Source organism: Carettochelys insculpta, chromosome 3, assembly GCF_033958435.1.
Source record: "Carettochelys insculpta isolate YL-2023 chromosome 3, ASM3395843v1, whole genome shotgun sequence".
NCBI lineage: Eukaryota > Metazoa > Chordata > Testudines > Carettochelyidae > Carettochelys > Carettochelys insculpta.
Genome location: NC_134139.1, coordinates 42,595,456 through 42,620,903, shown reverse-complemented (window position 1 = coordinate 42,620,903; position 25,448 = coordinate 42,595,456). Strand labels below are relative to the sequence as shown.

At 45.0% G+C, this 25,448-nt stretch overlaps 1 protein-coding gene and 1 long non-coding RNA gene across 3 annotated transcripts in view; one reads left to right on the top strand and one right to left on the bottom strand.

The window, feature by feature from the left end:
- Positions 1 to 2,693: 2,693 nt before the first annotated feature.
- CYP1B1 (cytochrome P450 family 1 subfamily B member 1) lies at positions 2,694 to 11,574 on the bottom strand. 2 transcript variants are annotated; one of them, XM_074989688.1, is made up of 3 exons: positions 11,141 to 11,224; positions 9,564 to 10,562; positions 2,694 to 5,614 (listed from the first exon to the last, which is right to left on the bottom strand). In XM_074989688.1, the coding sequence occupies exons 2-3, from the start codon at positions 10,559 to 10,561 to the stop codon at positions 5,002 to 5,004; spliced, it is 1,611 nt and encodes a 536-aa protein (XP_074845789.1). In that variant the 5' UTR covers position 10,562; positions 11,141 to 11,224; the 3' UTR covers positions 2,694 to 5,001. The 2 variants fall into 2 exon arrangements, with proteins under 2 accessions (XP_074845789.1, XP_074845787.1); XM_074989686.1 differs by having other exon boundaries at positions 9,564 to 11,574.
- LOC142010981 (uncharacterized) overlaps positions 10,357 to 25,448 on the top strand; it is an 85,826-nt gene continuing 70,734 nt past the window's right edge. Inside the window, exons 1-2 of the long non-coding RNA XR_012644929.1 lie at positions 10,357 to 10,468; positions 21,927 to 21,985. This is a non-coding gene — a long non-coding RNA (uncharacterized LOC142010981). The remainder of the gene's footprint in view (positions 10,469 to 21,926; positions 21,986 to 25,448) is intronic.

The following is a 25,448-nucleotide window of genomic DNA, read 5'->3' as shown; positions in this document are numbered from 1 at the left end:
TGTGTACACATATGTACGTATGCATGTGCACACAATGTAATTGAAAGAGAACATGGTAAAGACTGGTCTGCACACAGTGTTTATGCTGCTATGACTTTTTCAATTTAGAAATCAATATAGGTAAATCAGTACAGACAGCTTGCGTGAATGCATGTGCATCTGTAGTTTAAAGATGCTTGTATTAGTGTAGCTTATTTCCTTGAGCTCTCTCCTCTGATGTAGTGGTTTCCAACCTGTGGCCTAATATTTCCAAAGGGGTCTGCACCTCTATTTGAAATTTTTAGGGGTCTGTAAAATGATAATTATGTTGAAAACCATTGCTGAAGAGGACTGTATTATGTTAGTGTAAGCTCATTTCTAGTGAATGGCTGCAGCCAGGCTAGAGGGGTGCACTGCTTTAACTAGATGTCTCCATACTGCTGTGTGTGCTGTTTAACAAATATAGTCAAGATTTGTCTCAGGCTGGTTTCCCTCCTGTTCTCAAGATGTGTCCTTATTTTGTTTTCCTCTCTTGAACTTTATTTTCTAAAGTGCTTTTTCTCAGGATGCATTAGCCAATTTGCAGCCATCTCCCTGTGGCAGCTGTACCTACCACACACTTGGAAGGTGCTGGGTTGGCAAGAATATGTAAGTGTCAATGAGTGAGAGAATGTTTCACATGCAGAAACCTTATGGAAAATCTTCCCCTTTGTCCTTGTGCCACTTGGAAAGGCTACCCAGAAAGCTTCTCAGCAGGGCATATTGTTCTTGAGTATAGGTACAGCTCCGCCTCTTCTCTGCCAGAAAAGGAAAGATGAATGGAATTCTGACACAGAACAAGTGGCAACAGGACATTGTGTTCCCGCAGCTCTATGATTGAATGAATTTCACCAAGGGAAGAGCAAGTTGTGTGTAGAAAGTAACTTCTGTTGACAGATGCTTCTAGTGTAGACATAGCCTCTATATCTTCCAATTCCTTAAAACCCTGCAACACAATTTCCAACCTAAACAGAAGGCACAATTGGTTGTGTGACGAGCTGACCAAGACAAAGTGATAACCCTTCCAACGAGCAGGGGATGAATTTGCTGGGCTGTGCAATCAGGGGCCCTCAAAACCTTTTGTGTCAATTTTGATGGACTAAAAGGGTCAGGACAATGGCAGTTTTATTAATGTGATGTTGCCATTATTCAACACTAAATGGTCACACATGGTTTGGGGGTTTGCCTATGAACACATGTGGCTGCCAAGTTCCATAGCAGATATGAAAAAATTCACATCAATATTTGGATACCTACTGATGAAGCTACAGAGCAGAAAAAGAATCAAAACAAAACATTTTGAAATTAAGATTATGCAGAACAAAATTTAATCAGAAAGTATCAAAGTCCCTTCTTCAGAGAGGTTATTGTTTAGTCCAGTAGCTGTCAACGTTTTTTTCATTTGTGGATTGCTAAAATATTTCAAATGGTAGTGCATCCACCTTTGGAAATCTTTGATCTAGTCTAAGCCCCCTAGACCTCCATCTGAAAACCACTGAGTTAGTTTTATTTCTCTAGCATTCCTTCCTACTGGAGAAGAAAAGATTAGTTCTTCAATTCTGAATTATAAATGATAACTTTTCCTTGCCTTTGACAAAATAGACACAAGGGGAAGGGAGGGAGATTGTAAAGGTGGAGAAATGCAGCATTTATGTTCATGAAGTTCAAAGCAATTAGACAAGTCACATGAGGGCAGCTAGGGTAGCTTTTGCTCTGGCTCCTTTCTGCAGTCTCGGATATTGTTGGCTGGTCTGGTCAAGTCCCCCTCCTTTACTGGTCCATCTCAGGCTGGGCAGAAGGAGATGACATGAGATGGCTTATGTTGGTACTATGGGGTATGGCTGGTCTCAGGACCAGATGGATAGCTGAGTGAATAGTAAGGGAGCTAGTGAGAGAGAAAAAGGAAAACACAAGGGAAGGGAAGATGGAGAGCTTTCACATATATATGGCTGATGGTCAGAGGTCCACACTGATGCGTTGAGGTCTGGGTGTCATGATGACCCTTCAGACTCATGGACAAAGTACAATAACTGAAGTAGCTCTTCTCCTGGAAATCCCCCAAGAATGTAATCCTTGTTATCAGACCCATTGGGGGTGGGGAGAAGGTAGGGAGGGCAACTACCCCTGGGCTCAGGAATTCAGAAGGGTCTGAGCCCCAGGAAATTGTGGGGAGGAAAAAGACCAAGTGGACAGATCAAGAGATTGGATGGAACCCATGGATGAAAGGAGGGGAGAAAAGATAGTGAAAGAGGAAAAATGAAAAAAGACCAGAAGAATAAAAGCCCAAACTGATTATGCCTTTATCCAAGGGGAAAATATTTAGGTCACTGCAGTCTAGCAGGGACAAAGCATTTCTTTGGCCTAACTCCAGGGGGCCAGGCTGTCACTTGACTTTCCTAAGTTAAGCATGGGAAGAAATAATGGTTTTGTTCAACCAAAATCAGTGTTACCTGAAAGCAGAGCACTTGGGCAGCCACCCAGGCGATGTTAAAATAATGACATCCAACTGATTAGCAGAGCACCCACAACCAGCAGCATGTTTCTACTGGTGGTGCACATCTGCAAATGTCTCAATGAACATAATAAAATTTATTCTGCACACGGATGAGAAAATTAGAGAGAACACTGATTCAAATCCTCAAAAAAGTGTCAACTAAGCAGTTTTGTTGTAAGAATAATGTTTATTTAATATTTTGGTAATACAGTGATCCACCTTTAAAATGATCACAAAGATGAACTGTTTCAGAATGGCACACACTCTATATGAGTATTAATAAACTTAAAGAATTTTATATGCATTGTATTATGCACATATTTGACAAGCATTTATATTGCCCATCATCTGGTCACAGCCATCCATACAAATCAATTTCAGGTGTATGAATAACAGTCATGTTAGAAGTCAGATATATTAAAGCTTTTGGGAGATGTACAAAATTACAAAAAAGATATTTTGAATGAAATAGAACACCATGATCCTTGAATTAGAGAATCTTCTCTGTTGAAGGTTAGAGCCTTTTTATGGACATACAAAAGTATAAGTGATAAATATGGAGGTAAGATTTCATCTAATATCGAACCAAATTTGAATGTTAAGTGTTTATACAGAATTTCACAGATACAGGCTAAGTTCTGGGAGATCAAAGATTTTATATAATCCACAAAGTACCTGAAGGATACCCCTTTTTAGATCTTTAAAATCAAAGGCTTTTTATGTTTAGTTTTGAAAAATATGAACATATATTCCCTAAAAAATCAGATGTTTGAGTCACGAGTGTCACTACATCTGGGTTTAGGGGCAATGCTTTAAAACCCAGATACACATTTCTTTGAAGTTAATGGCAAAGCTCCTATGTACTTCAGTGGGATCAGGTCTTCAACATTGCTCCCATCCAACACCAATGTGAGTTTTAACTTTGCTATCAATAGAGGGTAAGACTGTCACCTACTTGTGTGAGCAGTTCTCACTCTCTCAAGTAGCCCCACTGACTTCCTGTTTATAGCACAAGACCTATATTCCTCTATATACCACATGGTTTGACTTTGTGATAGGGTATCTCAAGCAATCTGCTGAATGCCCCTAACATGAATAGATTTCATTTAGAGGGGAGGGCAGTTTGTGTCTCATAGGAGGTGTCCAACACTTCACAGGTCTGCACTTTTATGTATTAATAGGCAGGCTCTCTGAGTGTTGTTCATTATCCTATATATAAGCAGCACATGGTAATTTTAGACTGAAGTACTTCTCATATATGATTTACTTAACTGCTGATCACAACTCTTTATTTGAAATACTAAAGTTTTGTGAAATAATGAAAATTATAAAATGTTCAAATTACAATTTATAGGCCCAAACTAACTCCCGTTATTTTGTGTTCCTGTTGGAAGCAGATATGTGAATAGAATATGAACTATCATAGACATAATTTTAACTCAGGCTAATAGACTGAATACAAGAATCTAACTATCTATTCCACACATTATTTAAGCTTAGGGGCACAAAAGTTCTAGGACAAAAGTCCTCCAGCAAACCTATGTGAATTTTAATGAGACTGATCACATGATTAAGTGTTGGCATATGCCTAAAGACTGGAATGATTGGGCACAAGCTTTTATGCTGAGAGAATAAGAAAATAAAATAAATATACAGCATCAGAAAAGGCCATAATTATGTAGGTTTCCTAATTAAAATATCTATTATTTTTCCTTTTGATCTGTACATTTGCTTCTGCTTATGAATAAATTAATGGATTTTATTTCATGTGTGCCATTTGGTGACTTACCAATTTTAATCTTTCTGCTTGCAAGGCAATGAAATAGTTCAATACATTCCATTTGTTCACACGTAGATTATAAAACACATTTCAAAATTCTGTTGTGCTCAGAAACAAGTTTTTTGAGTTCTATTTTAAATACTTTGGAATGCGGAAGGCAAGCTTGGCATTTTCCCAAGCTTTAGTTGAATGTTTAGCGTCAAGGCACTGAAAGACATCCCAGGACACAACATAAGCTCCTTCCATAGCGCACTTGCAGAATCTGGTTCCAACAATCGAGGTACCTCTTTCCATACATCATTTTCCTTTGGGAGGTAGAGTCTTTGAAAGTAAATTAGGGCTGAGAGAGATGCAAAGAGACATAGAGAGGGTTATGCATGGGGTGTCTGAGATACTCCAGCCAGGCACTTAATGAAAAGTGTTTTAAAATAACCGGTTTTTTCCTTTCTTGTATCCACCAATAAATTTACTTTCAAGCCACGTACCTCTGCCTTTAATTCAGCATTTAATATATTTGTAAGGCTCCCCTGGCTCTCTTTACACAATTAAAAATAGAGGACCTGCTTAATGCTTGGGCAGTTCCACCCCTCAGTGTTTTGTGGCACTTAGTATGTTACAGAGTGCTCACCAGCACAGCGCATTTTACTTTCTCTTTTTAGACTTAAGGAGATTCCTGCCTCTATTTTCTATTTCATTCAAACATCAGTGTTCATATATTTGCTGACAGGTAACTTTCACTTGCTGTCTTCTCTGCTTGAAATCTTTGGACAGCTTTATCTAGCAAATCCATAGTATCCCGAAGAGTGACATTAACTGTAAATGGCTTAGGTTTAATGGTCAACCCATAGGTAAAATCCATTTTAGAGTCCTCCTTTGGATTAGCAATAAAATGACACTGATGTACCAGTACAGAGGTAAAGAGAAACAGCTGCAACTTGGATAACTCCTCTCCAATGCACCTGCGTTTACCCAATGAAAATATCATCACGCTGCTGGTAAGATCTTTGTTAAGGAATCCGTTCTCATCGAGGAATCTTGTTGGCTCAAAGTCCTCTGGGTCGGTCCATTTTTCTGGGTCATGATTCACTGACCACTGGTTGATGAATATGACTGTATCTTTTGGAATGACATAGCCCATTATGGAGGTGTCTACCGTGGTGGCATGTGGAATTGTGACTGGCACAAAGCTGCTGAAACGCATGGATTCATAAAGAAAAGCTACAACATAGGGCAAATGAGGTTCATCTTCAGCACAGGGTAAGCGATCTCTGCCAACAACCTTATCCACTTCTTCTTGCATTTTAACCTGCACCTTTGGATATCTGTTGGGATTTAAAAATGCACACAAGTCATGTCTGCAAGTATTACTGACATTTTCAAACAGGTTAGTTAAATGTGATTCTTTTAAAAGCTAGAGCTGCTCAGTTTTTTTTTTCCCCACAATTTTCAAATGAAGTTTTGTCAAAATAAAAGACTTCAGGCAAACATGTTAATTATGCAAGTGTTCACAACGATTTTTTTCAATAACATTACAATTTAGACTGCTATAGTAAAATGTGACATTTAATATTATACATATGCAATATTAATATATTTTAATGCAATATAAAATTTAAAACAAAAGAGATTGAAACGATACTTCCCAAATTAATTTTCTTTTCTAGAATTTTTGTTTTGTAGGAAACTACAAAATGTCCATGTTTCATTCTAAAGCAGAATTACATCCCCTCATATCCCTCCAGCCTCACCAAAAGCAGGAACTTCTCACACGGTGGAAATTCAGTTTCAACTCTATATGTAATCTATAAATCTGTTTGCATTGGCATTTGAATTAACATGCACAGGACTATATCACACATTGAGTAGAGTCATATGTATTGCTTTTTAAACTAAAACAAATGTTTAACTGAAATTATCAAAATAGGAAAGTTCACGAGCACTCCCACCTGTATGGGTATTTACTAATTAATATTAAAACCACTTTTTTTCCGCTCAGTACTGCGGTGTATTTAGGATTGTGAGCAAAAATTATTTCAAGTTATACAGGCTTGAAGAAAGAGTTCTTATAGTGATTATAAAGCAAACGAACATCTTAGAGGAACAAACAGGCACTGATCTCCTGGTTAATTTATTTTTTAATACTCATTCCTTCCCTCCCTAAAAGCAACAGAGCTCTACTGTTGTCCCACATATATATTTTGAATTTCTGATTTTTAACTTGTCAAGGTGGGTCTGTTCATGTTCATGTTCTTTTCCTCCCTACTGTACCTCCGTATGGTTGCATGACAGGCAAAATGAATGAGAGAATATCTTCTTATTGAACTTCTATTGGTGCGAGACGAACTTTCAAAGTACACAGGGCTTTTCCTCAAGTTTGGGAAAGATATTCAGATTATCACAGCTAAACACAAGGTCAAACAGATAGTTTAGCAGAAGTTGCAGATTTTCTAAGGGACTATTCAAGGTGAAGTAGCCCATTACCACTGCTCTGGTTGTAGGTCTAAAAGGGAAATTAATGGATTACACATTGTTATAAATAACCCATACATTCAGTATATTTTGATTATGAATTTAAGCTTCCAGCTCATCTTTTGAAAGTGTTGTGTATGTTTCTTTTGACTGGGAGGTCAGATGGCTTTGTGAAATGCATGTCTGCAAACCAAACAAAAGTCCAAATGTAAAACACTTCAGTTAAAATGCCAAACAGGTTATATGAACTTTAGTAATTATATCCCTATACCTAAGGTGTCAAATGTCTACTTTTTAAGCAGAGGTTGAACATATGAGCATAGGAAGAGACTATCCAGACAGAGCAAATGACTAAGAAAAGGCTGGGAGCTAGAGAGGAGGAAACTGCTATTTCAAAGCCTCTTCCAACCATAAGATATTTTGTTGAGCCCAACTATCTTCAGCAAGGTGAATATTTTGGTGCATTTATACTCAGGGGCTGGCCAACAGGTTCACCTGTTCCTAAGCTTTGATGGTTTTTCATGAATCATACTGCTCCTAGAATACAGATGCCTATTATGGCTGTAACATAATACTGTAGATGGTTTGTAAAACAGTGCACGAATGCTTCATCTGGCTTAAGTAGATAATATACTGTTCCTATAACCTCTGATCTAGACCTGGTAAAATTTGTTACTTTGGTGGTGGTTTGTTTTTGTTGCCTTTTTATTAGCCTCTTTCCTCATGGATTCGATAAATGTTGCATAGAGTGCCACTGGTTCCCCCACTTCCAATATCTTCAGTTTTTGGCAGTTCTCCCAGAGCTTCCGTGTGAGTTAATCATGAACAACCAAGGTACTTCAGTGCCCACAAGTACAGGATTGTTATCTACCTTCAGTGTATTTTCAACTAGAAACAAAGAGCTAATAACCAGATCAGTTCTGCTGGATGCTCGCACATCACTGGCACTCTCAGCATACTCTTGCAATGATGGGCCAATTTGTCCATGGAACATGTTTAATATATTAGATTTTGGTTGCAGGATTCCAACATGTCTGTCTTATGTCACACAAAATGTTCTGGACAGTGAGACCTATTAGTTTATAAGCACTGTTTATTTTAGTTGGCTTTTATATATGGATCCTTTCCAACAGCTGCATCTAATTGGGTTTGAGGAACTGGAGTGAGGAAAGCAAGAGACTTGCTATGTGATCACAGACACCACTTTACTGTCACATTTTTAGAAGCCAGGCTGGGCAGAGAGGAAAACTTTTTTCAGGCAACTGATAGCATATATTCTCCCAGAACACTGACAGGCGTGGGGCAACTTAAACCTGCATCTCATAAACTGATATTAAACTCACCCTACTCGAGGCAACCAACAACCATCAGATGGGCCTGATTCTGATTTCGCACTCTGTTCCCCACCTACCTTTTCAGGAGAGATCAAAATCAGGTTCTGTATTTCTAAACTTATTTTAATTTTTGATGGAAGCTCTTGCCTGAACTAGAGGGTGATCACTGCCATGTTTTCTGAAGCAGATTTAAGGAATTTTTAAATAAAATTGTGACAAGGTTTTCACAGGCTGCTCCCTTCCAAAAAGCAGAAGGGGTCCTGATGGACAGAAATAGCTACAGTCAGACTGACCTAGCAGCACTGTGTAGTAAAAGGGACTAGTTTCATTCCCATTTGGAGTAGGTAAGGACTACACTCCCTATAAATGTGGTACCTATTTCTTGTATAGCTCTCTTCACAACGTTTCTCATGTATTTTATCCTGCTAATGAAGGGAAGCAGCATTATCCCAGTTTTACTGAGGCTGAATTAAGGTATTGTCTACACTTACCTGCACTGTTTACCTATTTTAGCTGTGCAAATACCATAGCTGAAGTCAAAATGTTTACCACAGCATCTTTTGCGAAGTAAGGTTGACGGGGTGGCTCTCGGGTCAATGCCAGCTACTCTTCTCATTTTTGGTAGTGTACGGCCATCAGTGGTAGTAAACTCAGAGATTGATTTATCATGTCTCCAGCAAATGTGATGAACTGATGATTGGTGGATTGATTGATTCAGCATAGCGTCAAACTAAATGATTCACCTGAAATCACTCAGCAGGACCACAGCAGACTCAGGTCTCTCTTGTCCTAAGCCACGGGACCATCCTTCCCTTATGAGGAGTCGAATTCAGGGCCTTGAGGGAGATGAATTATAACCTGGAGAGGTCATCAAATCCAGTCCCCTGAACTCAGGTAGAAGGGATACCACCTCCATCATCCCTGACAGATGTTTATCTGACCTACTCTTAAGAATCTCCATTGATGGAGATTCCATAACCTACCTCCTTAATTTGTTCCTGTGCTCAACCAGCCTGGCACTTTGGGGGGGGGCGGGGGAGACCTACCTTTGTCCATCTGAAACCTCTCTTGCTGCACTTTAAGCTCATTTCACCCATATCCTCACCCTATGAGGGCCCCTCTCAGGGATGCTGGTTCCTGAGATCAGGCCCCTGGCAGTTAGTTTTTCTTTGTGTTTTGTTTCAGGGGAAAGTGGGAATGCATCTCCCCACTACCCGAAGGTATGCAGTGCAGTTTCTCGCATTTGGAGAAACTGCAGGGTCAGCACCCTTGAAATGCAATGGGTGACTCACCCGGGGAAAATGACTTGCTGGGATCATAGCATCTCCCTTGCAGCCCCTTGCAGGCTAGGGGCTGCCGGGGTGACCAAGAACTGTACACACGACTCCGGCCCCGATGCAAAACGTGTCCCCTCATCCCCGTCCCTGGCTTTGCCCCCAGCTCTGCTCCCTGGCCCCAGCGCACCCACCGGATGAGGAAGATGATGAGCCACTGCAGGGCGGTGGAGAGAGTGTCCTGGCTGGCCCCGAAGATGTCGGTGACGGTGGCCGGCACGTGCTCCAGCGGCAGGCGCGGCTGCTGCTGCTGCAGGCGGATGAAGGCGTCCAGCAGGTCGCGCGGAGCGGCCCCGGGGCGCAGGCTGCCGCGGTGCTGCAGGAACTTGCCCCGCACGAAGCCGTAGAAGTGGCGGTTGAGCTGGCGGAAGGCGCGGTAGGCGGCGCGCACCGGGTTAGGGAAGCGCTGGAGCCAGGGCAGCGTGTCCACCAGGCTGCCGGCCCCCACCGTGCGGCCGAACTGCTCATTGCGGCCCACCAGCCGCAGGAACTCGGCGTCGCTGTGCCGGTAGCGGCGCCCGAAGCACAGGGCGCTCATCACGTTGGCCACCGCCACCACCAGGCTGCGCGCCGGGTCCACGAAGGCGCCGCCCGCGCAGCCCCGCACCAGCAGCCGCACCAGCGCCCGCGCCTCGCCCAGCAGGTGCTGCTCCAGCCGGCGGCGCGGGGCCGGGCTCCCCGTGGAGAAGGCGCGCACAGTGGAGTGCGCCAGGCGGCGCTGCAGCTTCCACAGCTCGGAGTAGCCGCCGAAGGCCAGGCTGCGGCCGCCGGACACCAGGCGGAAGGAAGCGAAGCGCGGCCGGCCGGCGAAAGCGGCCCCCTGGCGGATGAGCGCCTGGCGGATGGCGCGCTCGCCGTTCAGCACCACCACGGGCCAGCTGCCCAGGCGCAGCTGGAACACGGCCCCGTAGGTGCGGGCCAGGCGGGCGAAGGCCAGGTGCGGGGCGCTGCCCAGCTGTGCCGCGTTGCCCAGCAGAGGCCAAGGGAAGGGGCCGGGAGGCTCCAGCCGCCGCCGCCGCCGCAGGAGGAGCTTCGCCAGGTGGGCTGCGAGGAGCAGAGAGAGGAGCAGCAGCAGGGCGCGCTGCAGGGGCGGGGTGCTGGAGAGCGCCTCTCCGAGCCGCCGGAGGGCCATGCTGCGGGGAGAAGGAGGGCTCAGGTGGGCTGCGGCTCGGAAGGGCGAAGGGTTAATAGTCCTGCACCTGCCTGCAGCGACAGAGGAGCGGGGGCGGCCCATGTAACCCCCCCCCATACCCCGGCGGCAGAGCGGGGTGTATAATGAGGATGACTGGCCCGCCCGACCTGTGCCTGGAAAGCGCAGGGAGCGAGCAGCACCGCTCTCCCACCAGCCCAGCTCGCTGCTGCGGAGGGGGGCGGACGGGCTCCCAGGCGGGACGAGGATGCGCCGCAGCAGCGTGGGAGCGGGGATCGCCGCACTGTCCCCGCGCCTGGGTGGCGGCTCCTGCCTGTGCCCCGCTGCGCGGCTTTGGACGGCAAGCCCGGAAAAGAGGCGCCGAGTCCCCCGCCGGGAATGAGCCGCAGGTCCGAGCTGGGGCCGGTCCCTCTGCCAGGCCCGCTTGCGGGAGACACGCGCAGCCCGGCTGTAATTCCCCCCGACGGCAACTCCAGCCGGGAGCGGAGCGCTCCTGGCGGCCCTAGGCGGCGCCGGGGGCGGGCGGGGCAGCCCTGGAAATGAAGCATTAATGAAACTGACCTGCGGGGGAAGGCGGCCGGCCGAGATCGCGGGCCCCCGGGGGGCGGCGGCCGCTGGGTTCGGGGCAATGGGGCAGCGGCGGCCGCGGAGAGCGAGCTCGGCGCGCCGCGCAGCAGCGACTGTGGGAAGCTCCTCGGCGGCCCGGGCTGTTGTCACCGGAGCTTGGCAGGTCATGTGCAGGCAAATGCCAGTTGCGGCGGATCCCACCTCGAGCGCTGCTGCAACCCGCCGAGCTGTTAACCCTTCGCGCCTCGGCCAGCCCCGCGCCGAGCCCGCCTGCGGGGGGGCAGCGGCTGCCAGGGCCGGGAAGTCCCTGGGCGCTTAGCCGGAGCCCGGCCCGGGTTCGCACAGCCGCTTGCTGCTATTGACACATCGCAGCCGCCCTACTGGGCCCTCCGCTTTGTCAGCTGCCCCTGTCCCCCGCCCGCGCCTTGGCGCTGTCCTGCGGGGGGGGGGGGGGGAGGGAGGGGGAGGAGGCTGGCGGGGCCGTGGGCCCAGGGGCGCTTCCGGCAGCGGGGCCCGTCTCCTCCATCGGTGGGTGTCTGGCGTGGGAACGTTTCCCTCCTCTGCCTGCCGCCTCCCCGTTGCGTGCGGTGGAACCCGCCAACCATCTCCGCCCCCCGCTCGCCCGCTTCGCAGTGCCCGGCGCCTGCAGGGGCGGGCGAGCGAGGCAGGCTCACGGCCGCGGTCAAGCCTGAGGGGAGGGCGGGGAGCCCGGCGTCGAGCCCGGCCACCTGCTGGAAAGAGCCGTGAGGCCCCAGCAGAGAGTTACTTCCGCTGGGAGAGGGTGGGCGGCTGGCTCCTCTGCGGACGTCTCCGTCGGCCCCTGGCGGTTGGAGGGGGTGTGGGAGTCCCCGTTGGCAAAGTTGCCTGTGGGAAGCCCGGGGGATTTTGCTGTTGACTTAGATGGGAGCAGAGACGTAGGGAACAGCCCAGAGGTTTCCTAAGGTTCCTTCTTGAGTCGCATGAGCGTCCCACCACCTTTCTCCCTCTGCTGTTTCTTCAGGGAGTTTGACGGGATTGACAAAGCCTTGCCAGGTAAATGGCAGCCACTACAAGCATGGCCATAATCCTGTGTTTGTGGTTAAAGAGGTACAGTGATAAAGTCATCGGATCTATTTAACTGTGTTATTCTATTGCAGACTGAGCATGTTAAACCACCCCAAGACATGCAGCTTCTAATGATTTTATTAAACTGGAATCCCTGCTTGCCAATTGAGCAAAGCAGAGCTGTCTCTCACTTGTTAATGTTCAAAAGTGAATGTGCAGAGCCCCTTTCCAAGCACAAACAGTGATGTTTCAGAGGTGTACTTTCCAGTTTTCCGGTGTCGTTGGGATGGTTTCCATGATTTATCGGAGGGATTATTTTGCTGTGGACACATATAGAGTGAGAAAGCCAAGTGCTGCTGTACATGTAGGATGTATTCCATTCTCTCTGGATTTCAAAATGGATTGTAGAAGTCTTCTGAAGTACCTGCAAAAATAGGTTTCTGCATTTCTTTTCAAGCTGTTCTTCAAGTCTTCATAAACGCATATGTACAAAATTTGCCCCAGGCTAACAGAATACTTTACAAAATGTTAGCATGGCAGCTTTGAGGGGAAAATACCATTTTGGTAGCATTCAAAGTTTCATAAGATTGGAATATGATATCTTGTCCAATAAAGACTCTCTTTTCATTTTGCTTTAGTATTTATTAGTTGGTTATAAAATGTACATTGTGTCTATAGCATTACATCTGGGTTCATGTTACAAACATTTAAACAGACTCTTACCAACAACTGACACTGGTCAAATCTTTCTCTGCTTCTACCACCTCCACCAATAGAATAATCATATTTCCACTGAGGTCAATGTAAACATTGCCATTGATTTCAATGGCAGCAGGAGTGGGTCAGTTAATGGGTGAAATCTTTTTCTGGGTTGAGTTAAACCTCATTGAGATTGATAGGTGTGACTGTACCTTGCAGTTAACATACTGTAAGTATAAACCCACTTAGGACAAAAGGAGTGTAGAAACATATCCAGGAATTTTTGCTATGTAATGTTTATACTCAGAAGCATGGATGTGTGTGAGAGGAAAGAAGAACATGCAAAACTGAGACTGCTTAGTGTCTGACCTGGAAGAAACCTGGGAAAAGATTTTTTCAGTCAGAGATGCAAGCTGAAAAGAGCATTCTTGGTGCTGTGAGCCAAAGAAACAGTTTCTTGCTATTTGATGCATTCTGCATTCAGAGACACAGATGTGTGCATGTTGTTTGTAAATAAACAACTGCATCAAAGAAATACTGATCTATTTCTATTCCCAACTGGGACATCCACAGGCCCCACATTTTGACAAGCTGTGCAAATCAAAAAGAGGCAACAGGTCCTATATCTTTACTCTGTCCTCCTCCCCGTGAATTCAGAGAAAGACAGTATGGATTCTGCATTGTATTCCTAACCTGCCCAATTCCAGTGCTGGGGACTGTAAGATTTCCAAAGTGAAGGTTCACTTACCAAGCATGCCTTGTTGTCTGCGGCTGGGAGCTTCAGGCTGGGGGCTCAGATCAGGAACATGCCGAGCCACCACAAAAGGGTACTTGAAACAAGAATCTGAAGAGGATGGATCCCTAGGCCACTCAGGGCACTTTCAAATGGCACTTCTTGACAGCTGAGTACATCACTTTGCGACCTTAATATTTTTCGCCTATGGAATTTCCAAATCAGACTGAGTATAACTTCTCCCGCTGGGCTGTCAGCAGAGATTGAACAAAGAACTTCTCCATTAAAATCATGAGCGTTCACTGTTGAAACTAAAGGACTGTAATCTAAAGGGATAAATCCATGTATTATTACAAGTTTTAATGCATTTATTTCATTCTGTAACAAAGTATCTATCTTCTCATTTTTCTTGGGCCCTTGAGAAAGATGTTATAAATTGTACATTGTGTCAGTACAGTTTTGTAAAGAGCAAAACAGACATTAGTGGTTATTCTGAAGATAGGATGTATCACTTGTACAGTAGGGTAAGTATTGCCCCTTTGCCCATAGACTAAGCCTTACAGTGATGCCCGTAGTTGTGTCTTCTTGAGCAGGAGTTAGTGGGGTAGGCTGGAAGTTTTCTAATGAAAACCCCTGTGCTGCAGCATGTGGTGGTGAGGATTCAGCAGGTGGTGCTCTTCTCTTTTGAAGTCTGCACTGAATTACTGTTGTAGTGCAATAGTTCCCAAACTTTTTGGCATCACGCCCCCCCCCTTTTGATTTTTGAGAAACCCTCACGCCCCCCGACCTTTTCTTTACCATCACCCAGCCCCCCTTTTAACAAGAATATCAATTCAGAATTAAAAATAACACAAACACTTCACATGAAAAGTTATTTAAAATTTAAAAGAAGCACAAATATTTTTTCTTGGCCCCTTGTGGGTGCCTGGTGCAGCGCCAGCTGCCTGAGCCCCCTCCCAGCCACCAGAGCTGCCCACACCAGCTGCCTGCCTGCCTGAGCCCTGTGCTGCCAGAGCCGCCTATCCAAGCTGACTGAGCCTCGTGCTGCCAGAGCCAGCCACCTGCCCACCGGCCTGAGCACCGCAATGCTGGGGCCACCCACCCAAGCCCCATGACCTTGCAAGCTGGCCACCTGAGCCCCACAAGCTCCCTGACTCAAGCCCCTCCCCTCCCCCAAAGCCAGGCACCACCAGACCCCCACTCTCACCCCATCCTCCTACCCTGAACCAGGCACGCCCAGCCCCCATCTCATCCCATCCTCCTCTCCCTCCCCTCCCCAACCCACACCCACTCAACTTTACAGGAGGCAGGTAGCTCCACATAGGTCTTCATTGGCTGCCTGCTTTTGATAGCAGCTGCACCGGGTTGCCCACATAAAATGGCAGGGGCTGAGAGCCAGAAGCAAAAGTCAGCTTTTTCTTCAGGTGGGAGAATGATGAGGGGGCTGGGTCACCTTGCTTCCCCCCTGGAATTTCTTCATGCCTCCTGGGGGGGATGCACCCCAGTTTGGGAAAGCATGTTGTAGTGTGATATTAGGTGACACTGAGAAGCTTGTCCCATGTATGAGTTGATTGGCCCCAACCACTTGTGCTCATAAAGACCTCTTGTGCTTCCCTTAAGACTAGGCATGTGTGCCCAGTAGCTGGGATCACATTCTGCTTACCACCATTTTCACTTGGAAGGACCAAAGTTGCTTAAACTGTGACCACTCCGCTAATATCTGCTCTGGCTTCTTGGTATGGGATTTGCAGAGTTCTAATGGCTGCATTTTGACATTGGGAAACATTCAGTGTTTTTGGTAAGCAAAGTGTTAGTTTCACACAGGTAGGTGCTACTCCTGTTGCTCTGGAAATCAGGCATGTACTTATTCATAGAGGTGGTGTGTGAGGCAGGCTGATTACTGTTTCAAATGTTGTGGATTACTGCTTGTCGAACAGAGACATATGAATAGCATGAGGGCTCTATTATGATCAGGAGGTCAGATTAGATTATTATGATGTTCCCTTCTGACCTTAAAGTCTATGGCTGTATGAGTTCAAGCACTCTGATTCTCAAAGAGGCAGATACAGAGATCAGGTATAAATGGTCAGAGTCCAGCTGAAGCTAATGGAGCCAATGACTATTAACAGGAACTGAGGATCACTCTGAAGTGTCGCCCCCTACATGCCACTCCTTACATAAGCAAATCACAAACCTGGACACTCCTTTTCTTTTAATTGTTCAGTGCTTTCTGCTACTATCACATTGTTGCTGGAGAGCCCCACAGAATGGTGAAAAATAGACAATCGGAGCGAGAGGAAAACCACAGGGATGAGAGTGGGTATGCGAAGAGGAAATCTTCTCTCTGATGTATTAGGTCTAGATGCTTTGACTTGGCTGAATTTGAAATGTATTATTATATGGCAATAAGAGGATTTTTCTCCCAGTATTTGGCCAGTGAAAAGATGGGGTGTCATAAGAAAAAAATGAGGACTCCCAGTCTAAGATATTATTCTTCATTCCGTGTCCTAATTTATTTTATAATATTTCTGTGTTATGTTAAACGTTTTATGTGTTTCACCCCAGAGATGGCTATATTTCCATAGTAACTTAAATATTCTTTTAAGGGCTGTGGTATGTAAATGTTACGCATCTGAGTTGATAAAAATATTTTTACTCTTGTCATAGGTCAGGGAAATGCACATGCTTTAATTAAAAAAGGAACTGGACAAAAGAATTCCAAAGCGAGGTGATAAAGATGGACCTTGAATGATATGCTCTGTTGTATGTACCACTTTTTACCTCTAAGATTTTGTCACCAAATGAACAAGAGGTGATCTCATTTTAAATTTAAGCCAAATCTACCCTGGTACTGTACAGCACTGATGTATCTGATGAAGTGGGTCTTTGCCCACGAAAGCTTATGCTCCAAAATATCTGTTAGTCTATAAGGTGCCACCGGACTTCTTGTTGTTTTTACAGCACTAACTTTGTGGCTTGGGGTGTGAAAAAATACCCTTGTAAGCACAGCAAGTTACAGAGCTGTAAAGCACCACTGTGAACTAGGCTACAGCAGTAGAAACTGTGCTTGTGGAGGTTGTTTACATAGAGTTCTGGGAAAGCACTCTCCCAGCACTCATGCCATAGTCACACTTTCACTTTAAGGCACTGCTGTGACTGCACTTCAAACTGTTAAGTGTCGACAAAGCTTTAGCGTTTGTAAATAGAGAGGACCACAGAAGAACTGGTTGCAGAGGACAGCCTTGGATCAAGAGATCATGACTTAATTGATTTCAGTTTAAACCAAATGGAAGAAAAATAGGTCTGCAGCTAGGATTCTTGATTTCAAGAGGCCCATATTTAAAATAGGGAATTTATTTAGGGAAATGGACTGGACTGAAGAACCTGAGAATCTTAATAAGGAGGATGCTTGGAATTTTTTAAATCAAAGTCACAAACTACTGTAAGCCTACATCCCAAGTAAGGGGAGAACAACATCAAAGGGAGGTGTTGTGAACTAACTGGATGAACAAACATCTTCAACAAGTTATTAAGAGAAAGCAGAAAGTCTGCAAGGAATGGAAGAAAGCATGGATCAGCAAGAAAAGCTACCTCTAGGATGTTGGAAAGTGTAGAAAGATATGGGGAAAGTGAGAACTGCCCAAAGCCAAGCAGAACTGGACCTTGCAATGCAAACTAAAACAAATAACAAAAGGGTCTATAGCCATATAAATAAAAAGAAAACAAGGAATAAGTGAGACTGCTAAACACCAAGGATGGGGTGGAGATTAAAGTAAATCTAGGCATGGCCCAACACCTAAATAAATGGTTTGGCTCAGTTTCTTATAAGGGTAATGAGGAGCTTGGGGGGCAGTGACAGGATGGTTAATGTGAACAAGGATATGGAAGTAGAAATTGCCAGATCCAAGATGGAATTTAAATAACTTTAATGGGTCCAAATCGGGGGTACGTATAATCTCAATATAAGAACATTTATAAAATTGCAAAACCTACAGCAAGAGGTTTTATTAATCTCTAAACTGAACGGTTTTACCATATGATAGGAGAATTATAAATATAGTATTTAAGAAAGAAAAGTGATAAAAAAACAGTAGGCTTTTATAGTTTGACCTCAATTTTGTGCAAGATTTTAGAACAAACTTTGAAAGTGAGTGTTGTTAAGGATATAAAGGTATCTGGTAATTGGGATAAAATGCAACATGTGTTTACAAAAGGCAGATCATGGCAGACCAACCCAAAATCTTTCTCTGAGGAGATAACCGATATTCTAGGGCAAAGGATACGCAACAGCTCTAATCTACCTGGATTTCAGTAAAGCATTCAGTCCAGTTCAGCGTGGGAAAATTATTTGTTAAATTGGAGATGACTTAATATAAGAATTGAAAAGCAGATAGGAAATTAGTTAGACTACAACAGGTTCTACAGAAATGTGAACTGTCAGGCTGGGGGAGGTTTGAGTAGAGTTCCTCAAGGACTGGTCTTCTGAACAATCTTATTTAACATTTTCATTAATGACTGCAACACAGAAGTGGAAGGGTGTAATAAAATTTGCAGATAATGCAAAGCTGGGAAGGATAGCCCATATGGAGCAGGACAGGAGTATCCTACAAGAAGATGCAGATGACCTTGTAAACTGGAGTAACAGAAAGGGGTTGAAACTTAACAGTGCAGGGCCCAAGATCATGCATTTAGAGACTAAGAGCAAGAACTTTTGTTATAAGCTGGGGATGTATGAGTTGGAAACAAGAGGAAGAGAATGGCCTGGGAATATTGGTCAGTCACAAGATAACTATGAGCTGCCAGTGTGATGTGGTTGTGAAAAAGACTAGTGCAGTCCTAGGATGCTTCCAATGAGGTATTTCTAGTAGAGACAGGGAAGTGTTATGACCACTGTAGAAGGCACTGGTGCAGGCCCAGCAACAGGGAGTGGCAATTGCACTGGGGACCAGTGGGGGGCTGGAGCTCCTGTTGTCTTGAGTTACCGCCAGAGTGTTGCTCCATGTGTCTCTGAGGACTGGAGGGAGGGGGTGCCATGTTCTGGGCAGCACTAAGGGCTGACTGCCCAAGGCCCTGCCACTTCTGCGTCATGGAGCCTGCCCTCCTATATTTTGGCTCCGGGCCCATGGTGGCTGTTGTCTTGCTACGCTGGTGAGACCTCATCTGAAATACTGTGGGGAATTCTTGTCTCCCATATTTCAGAAAAGTGAATTCAAAGTGGAACAGGTGCAGAGAAGTGGTATTAGGAGGATCAGAAGAATGTAGAACCTACCTGTTATCAGGAGGCTTAAAGTTTATTTATCCTAACAAAACTAAGGCTGAGGGAAGATATGACTGCGCTCTGTAAATTCATCAGAGGGCTAAACAGCAGGGAGTGAGAGGAGTTATTTAAGTTTAGTGACAATGTTGGCACAAGAACAAATGGATATGAACTGGCCATCAGCAAGTTTAGGGCTGATTTCTAATTGTAACCATCAGAAGAGTGGAATTCTGGAACAGCCTTCCAGCAGGAAAAGTGGTGATGGGTGGCAACCTAATTAGCTTCAGTACAGAGCTTGATACATTCATGGAGAGGATGGTCAGATGAGTCTGCCTGTGCTGGCATGTATCAGAGGGGAAGCTGTGTTAGTCTGGATCTGCAAAAGTAACGAGGGGTCCTGTGGCACCTTATAGACTAACAGAAATGTATGAGCATAAGCTTTCGTGGGCAAAGACCCACTTCATCATCTGCATCTGACAAAGTGGGTCTTTGCCCACGAAAGCTTATGCTGGCATATGTCCCATATGTGACTGATATTGGCAATATCTCCAATGGCCAGAGATGAGACACGAGATGAAGAGGCTGCTGAGTCACTATGGCAAATTTAGTCCTGGGGTCTTGCCCACGTGCTTAGGATCTGATTGCCACATTTGTGGTTGGGAAGGAATTTCTCCCCATATCAGGTGGGCGGAGACTCTGGGTGTAGGGGATGAAGGTGGTTCACTTTCATCAGCAGCGAGTGGCACAAGTTATTCCTTCTCTGAACTAGAGTAAATGATGGATTCTTTGCAATTTGAATTCTTTAAAGCAAGATTTGAAGATGTCAGTAACTCAATCAGAGGTTCTGGCCTGCAGTGTGCAGGAGGTCGGACTGGATCAGAGATCCACAAACTTTCTGAATTCCCGCCCCGTTCTCCCCCCACTCACCTGTAGTGGAATCTGTCCACCCACCTTGGCAGCTGGTGTCAGGACCTGGGACTGGAAGCGGAGCCATGACTGCGCCATGGTTGGGCAGGAGCTGTGATTGGGAGCCAAATCCAGGTCTGTGGTCAGGTCTGCCAGTTGGGGGCTGAGAGATGCCAGGACAGCAGTCGGGGGGCAAGGCTGGGGCAGGAGCTGTGGCTGCAGATAGAGCAGGGCTGGGTAGCACTCCCTCCCCAACCCCATGGGGCCTTGTTCACTCTCTGGAACATTCCTGCACCCTGCAATTTGGAGATCACTGAAGTAGATGACCATGATAATACCTTCTGGTGGTAGATAAATCATCACTGCAGTGTCAACTGGAAATGGAATTTGAGTGTTGCCATTATTCAGACTCCAGTCCACACACAAAAAATCTCTAGTGTGGGTTAAGTCAGATAATAAGGGGTGTAGCTCACGCTAACTGTTGCAGTGATGGTTAGCGTGGCATATGGTTTCATCAGCCTGGGAAAATGGACCTTGAAGAGAAAACTCCTCAAAGAGGCAGTGTGGTCTAATGGAAAGGGCATTGGACTGGTATTCAGGAGAGTTCTTTTCCTTTGCAATGTTAGCAGACCCTCTAGGAGACTAAGCTTTTTGGGGTAGGGATGATCTTTTTGTTCTGTCTGTACCATGCTAAGCATAATGGATCCTTCTTCATTAGTCAGGCTCTGTGGTTCTACAGTAATACAGATAATAATAACAATCTGGTTTTATAGTGTTTAGCACAAGAGGACTCTGATCTTGGCTGAACCCTCCAGGCTAACCCTGTGATAACACAGCCCTAATGTCTATCCTCTCTGCTCCAGGCCGAGTTCCGCAGCTCCAAAGAACCCATATGTATCACTTCTTGTATTGGGAGCAAACCCAAGGGACATGTGCATGGGGTTCTGAATGAGTCTGTTATTCTCACCTTCAGAGGTGGCCAAGACCATGAGAAAAACAAGACTGCGGGTGCCAGGTAGGGCAGGTTGGGCCTTGTCATGACTCCGGTAATACTTATTCGCTAATGCTTGCTAATCTCATAGCACACCCACAGGGAAAAGAGAAGCAAGTAAATAATACCCACTACCCACCACCACAATCTTCCAAACATGCACACAGATAGGGTGGCCCCATTGGCAGGGGGCAGCAGCAGATGCACTCTTTGAGTCAAGAATCAGGCTTCCAGTGGAAGAAGCAGAAGCCGCAATTATGGGGTTATGCAGGGAGTCGCTGCCTCTTGAGGAAGCAATGTCCTCACTAGGCACAGGAGAAATAGCAATAGCTGCAATGCTGCGAATAGACACTCTGTTCCCTCCAGAAGCAATGCTGCTGGGATCCGGTGAGCTCTCTCAGGAGGTAGGCCAGGCATGGGGACCCTCTGGCTGAGTTAGCAAGTAGTGTCAGCCTCTGGTAGGAGGGTTCCCAAAGGCAGTGATGGCTGCAACATAGCTGAGAACAGGAGAGTAAGATAAGGGTTTTCTTTGGAGAGCGCAGGCCTGCATGGTGTGGAGCAGACCAATGGTTCATCTTGCCTTGTATCCTGCCTCTGAGGGTGGCTGTTTCCATCCAGTGAAGAGGAAATTTAAAACACCCATAACAGGCAATTATATCATTACATGGGGAAGAAACAGCAACAGTGCAGGGAACTAATCTTTTACGATTTTCCTAAGGGATTAGTGGCTGCACCAGACCCTTTGTGGGTCTGGTTGGCTGAGATCCAGACCAGCCCCCCGAGGTGTGAATGGCATGCAAGCAAAATCTTAGCAGTGGCTGCTTTGAGATGATAAATAGCACAATCCCATGGTTATTAGTCCCCTGCCCCCCACACTCCTCCGTTTCTCCCTGACTGACTGTGATTATTGTTACTTTACCACAAGCTTTTAATTTGCGTGCAGGCAAGTACAAAGGCACAACCGGATATACCTGTTATTTGCCAGTGACCTGAGAAAGTTTAGTTTATATTAAGCCTTAGGTTATGGTAACGCTTGCACGCAATTCCTCAATAGACTTGCTGCAGGCGACTGATGGATGATGGTGTTGGAGGATGAAGGAAAGTTTTAAAGCTACAGAAACTTATTTTAGTCTCCTTTTTCACTTTCCAGTTATGTAACCCTCCTGGATTGAGTTCAGTTGTGGAGCCAGAGCTTTGTCTTCTAGAGAGGTGAGAAATTTATCACTAAAATTACATTTAACCAGTGCAGCATTTGCTGTAATTTGTTAACAGCCATCATTGCAGCTAACCTTTTGAATGTTTTGAGTGATGGCTAAAAAAGCTCGTCAGAATTGCTCTCAAAAGTTTCCAGACTATGCAATCATTATGAAAAAACTGTGGCTGTACTTTATTAGTGTGATGTCCTGTGTATTTCATGGCACTTCATGCTAGATGGCACTTGAGGAACACACCCCAATCGAAACAATTTCATTTAATTCCTGTTCCCTTTAAAAATTAAAATAATTCCCACCCTCCAGTTTTCACCTCTTCAATTCTTATTGCTACTACCCCAGAGACAGGAGAGGAAATTTGTCTAGTGGTGGGGAGTTTGGTGATTTTGGATTCCTTTCTATGTCTACCATTGACTTACTGTGTAACCTTTGAAAGTCAGTGTAGAAGCACCCTAGTGAGGTTCAGTGGTTGTTGCCTTTCAATTCTACCACATTGAACTAGGTGCGTCTGCTTGTGGAAAGGAAGTGTTCCCACCTGCCAAGCCAGCAAACTCAAGGTCTGAAACTTGAGCTCTTTTATTTCAGGTGTGTTGTCCCAGGAGTAAAGATTCCGTGGAAGGAATTGAGTCTGCTTGAGACAGAATGGAAATCAGCTCCTTCTCATCTGCACTGTCAGGCAGGGTCAGTGGGACAGTTTGTATAATCTGGGTATGGAGACCCACTGAACTAAACAGTAAACTTTGTACAGTAAACTCTTTCATATCTGGCAGCCCCGGGACCAGGAGGTTGCCCAATTTTCAAATATTCTGGATAATAGAGAGGTAATCCTAGCAATACATAACACTAACAGAAAACAAGATCAGATATTAAGAGACAAACAAAAATGTCTACAGAGTTCTTCATTTCCCAACAACATTAGTATTGTACACTGTAAACTTCTACTGCATTTGCTGTATTTATTGCAGGAATGACATATAGTGACACGTATTTTTCTCACTATGGGCCAGATTCTGATACCTTTCCTCATACTGAATGTTGGTTTTCTCTGACACGATGGAATATGGTTATATTCAGTTAGAATATGCTGTACACCATAATGCAGATCTGTTGAGTAACAGTGTCAGTTTAACATAGTGGTTTGTTTTAATATAAACACACAACAGTCTTCTGTGCTCAGGTTCCTCATTTGTAAAATAGGAATAGTGCCAAACAGCTAGGCTGTGTCTACACGGGCACAAATCTTTGCAGGAGCCATATTTCAAAGATTACTAATGAGGCACTGAATTGAATATTCAGCACCTCATTAGCATTAGGACGCTGCCGGCTGCGGCGCTTCAAAAGCCCCACTTTCGAAAGCACGTGGCTTGGCACGGCTACATGGGGGTCCTTTTCTAAAGGACCTGCCCCTTTCGAAATTGCCTTATTCCAATCAGTGATCAGGATAAGGGGATTTCGAAAGGTGCGGGGTCCTTTCGAAAAGGACCCCTGTGTAGCTGTGCCGAGCTGTGAGCTTTTGAAAACAGGACTTTTGAAGCGCCGCAGCTGGAAGCGTCCTAATGCTAATGAGGCGCTGAATATTCAATTCAGCGCCTCATTAGTAATCTTTGAAATGGTCATTAACATGGCTATTTTGAAGATTTGTGCCCATGTAGACACACCCCTAGGCTATGTCTACACTCACCAAAAACTTCAAAATTGCCATTTCGAAGTTTACTAATGAAGCGCTGAAATACATATTCAGCGCTTCATTAGCATGCGGGTGGCCGTGGCACTTTGAAATTAATGCGACTTGCCGCCGCGCGGCTCCTTCAGACGGGGCTCCTTTTCAAAAGGACCCAGCCTACTTCAAAGTCTCCTTATTCCTATGAGCAGATGGAGCTGTCAATTTCAAAGTGCTGTGGCTGCCCTCATGCTAGTGAAGCGCTGAATATGTATTTCAGCACTTCATTAGTGAACTTCAAAATGGCCATTTGCATGGCCGTTTTGAAATTTTTGGCTAGTGTAGACATGGTCCTAGTGTAATAGACCTTATATGGCTTTCCAGGCCCTATGCTGCCTGCTCCCATAGAAGATTCCCTTTTCATTTGAGTGGTAGAGAAGATAGACATAACAGGGACGCACACTGTCTGCTGATGCACAGTATAGATCAGTTAACAGATTTCTTCAAATCTAAGTCATTTGCAAGCAAAGAACTCTTGTCTTCATGAAGAACACCTGTGTAGGGTTCCCCTCCCCACTTTTTCCTTTTCCTCATTTCCTTTTTTCTGCGCACATCGCTCCCACTTCTTGGCTCTTTTGAGCAATTCTTAATGCAACTGTTTTCCCCATTCCATCGTCTTTTATGTCTTCAGAATTGGAAACTGAGAGTTTGTTTAATGCATCCATTTATCAACTGCACCTCTTGTGTCAGCACTTGGCATAAGTATGAAAAATTTGCTATACTGATGAGTCTGTGGCTCGACTTTCCATAGATCAGAATGTTTCTGTGGGCCAATTTTTGGCTTCCCTGCTGAACTATGCTTACACCCTTGTACTTATTTAAGGAAGCCCTCTATTTTTTGATGTCACATGAAATCATGCATAGCACATACCTGGTTCTGATTACTAAATGTGTTCAACAAAATTACATCCAGTTACTTTGAGTATTGATCTATAAATTAGGGTCTTCATAGCATTGCACTTAAGCAGCCCTGAAAGGCCTTTAAGCTCTAGGTTTCAGCACACAAGCAGAACATGCATCACAGCAAAACATGCTCTACAATATAGTAAATAAATAATATATTAAAATATGTATTCTTTTTTTTCAAATTACTGATGTAATTACAGTTTGCATTAGGTAAAGTTAATTGGGAGGATGCAAGTAAAAACTGCAGTAAAAGGTAACCAGCCAAATCCTACTCCCATTAAAAGTCCCATCAAAGCTAATGGAGCTAATCATATAAATTAAGTGAACATTGGTTCCATACAAATACATCTTATTTGTTATTTCTATTTAATGTCCTACTACATATTGCTGCATTATGCAGACACACCTTTTTGCTGTTCAGTTAAGCCTTTGTAACAACCAAACAGAAAGCCTGATTGTGCAGCCTTGGGACCCATGTGCTCCATTGAATCAGTGGGTAGTTCAGATGTGTGAAGATAGCAGAAATGGGCCCAGGCTCTGAAGCAGCCGGCATTTAAAAGACTGGAATAATATTTTGTTACTTTATTTTTATTGCTGGCTGACAATTAATTTACTGGCTGATGTATCGTTTCATAGCTGGTTTCATGCCCCTTTGGGGCATGGCTTGTTGGGGCTTTCTGGTCTGTATTTGTACCAGGCCTAGCAGTATGACCCGCCCCCCCCGGCACTCCCTGTAATAGAAAGAAACTATAATGGAGTCCCATGGGGTTATTGTGCCCTGAGGCAGGAAGGAGGCTGTCTCCCCAGCTCTCCACCTCCTTCAGTGGTACAGATC

Coding starts and splice junctions, on each gene's coding strand:
- CYP1B1 (XM_074989686.1), bottom strand. CDS start 11,314: ATGACCTGCCAAGCTCCGGTGACAACAGCCCGGGCCGCCGAGGAGCTT. Junction 5,615..9,563: donor CTCATCATCTTCCTCATCCG/GTGGGTGCGCTG, acceptor AAATCCCAACAG/ATATCCAAAGGTGCAGGTTA.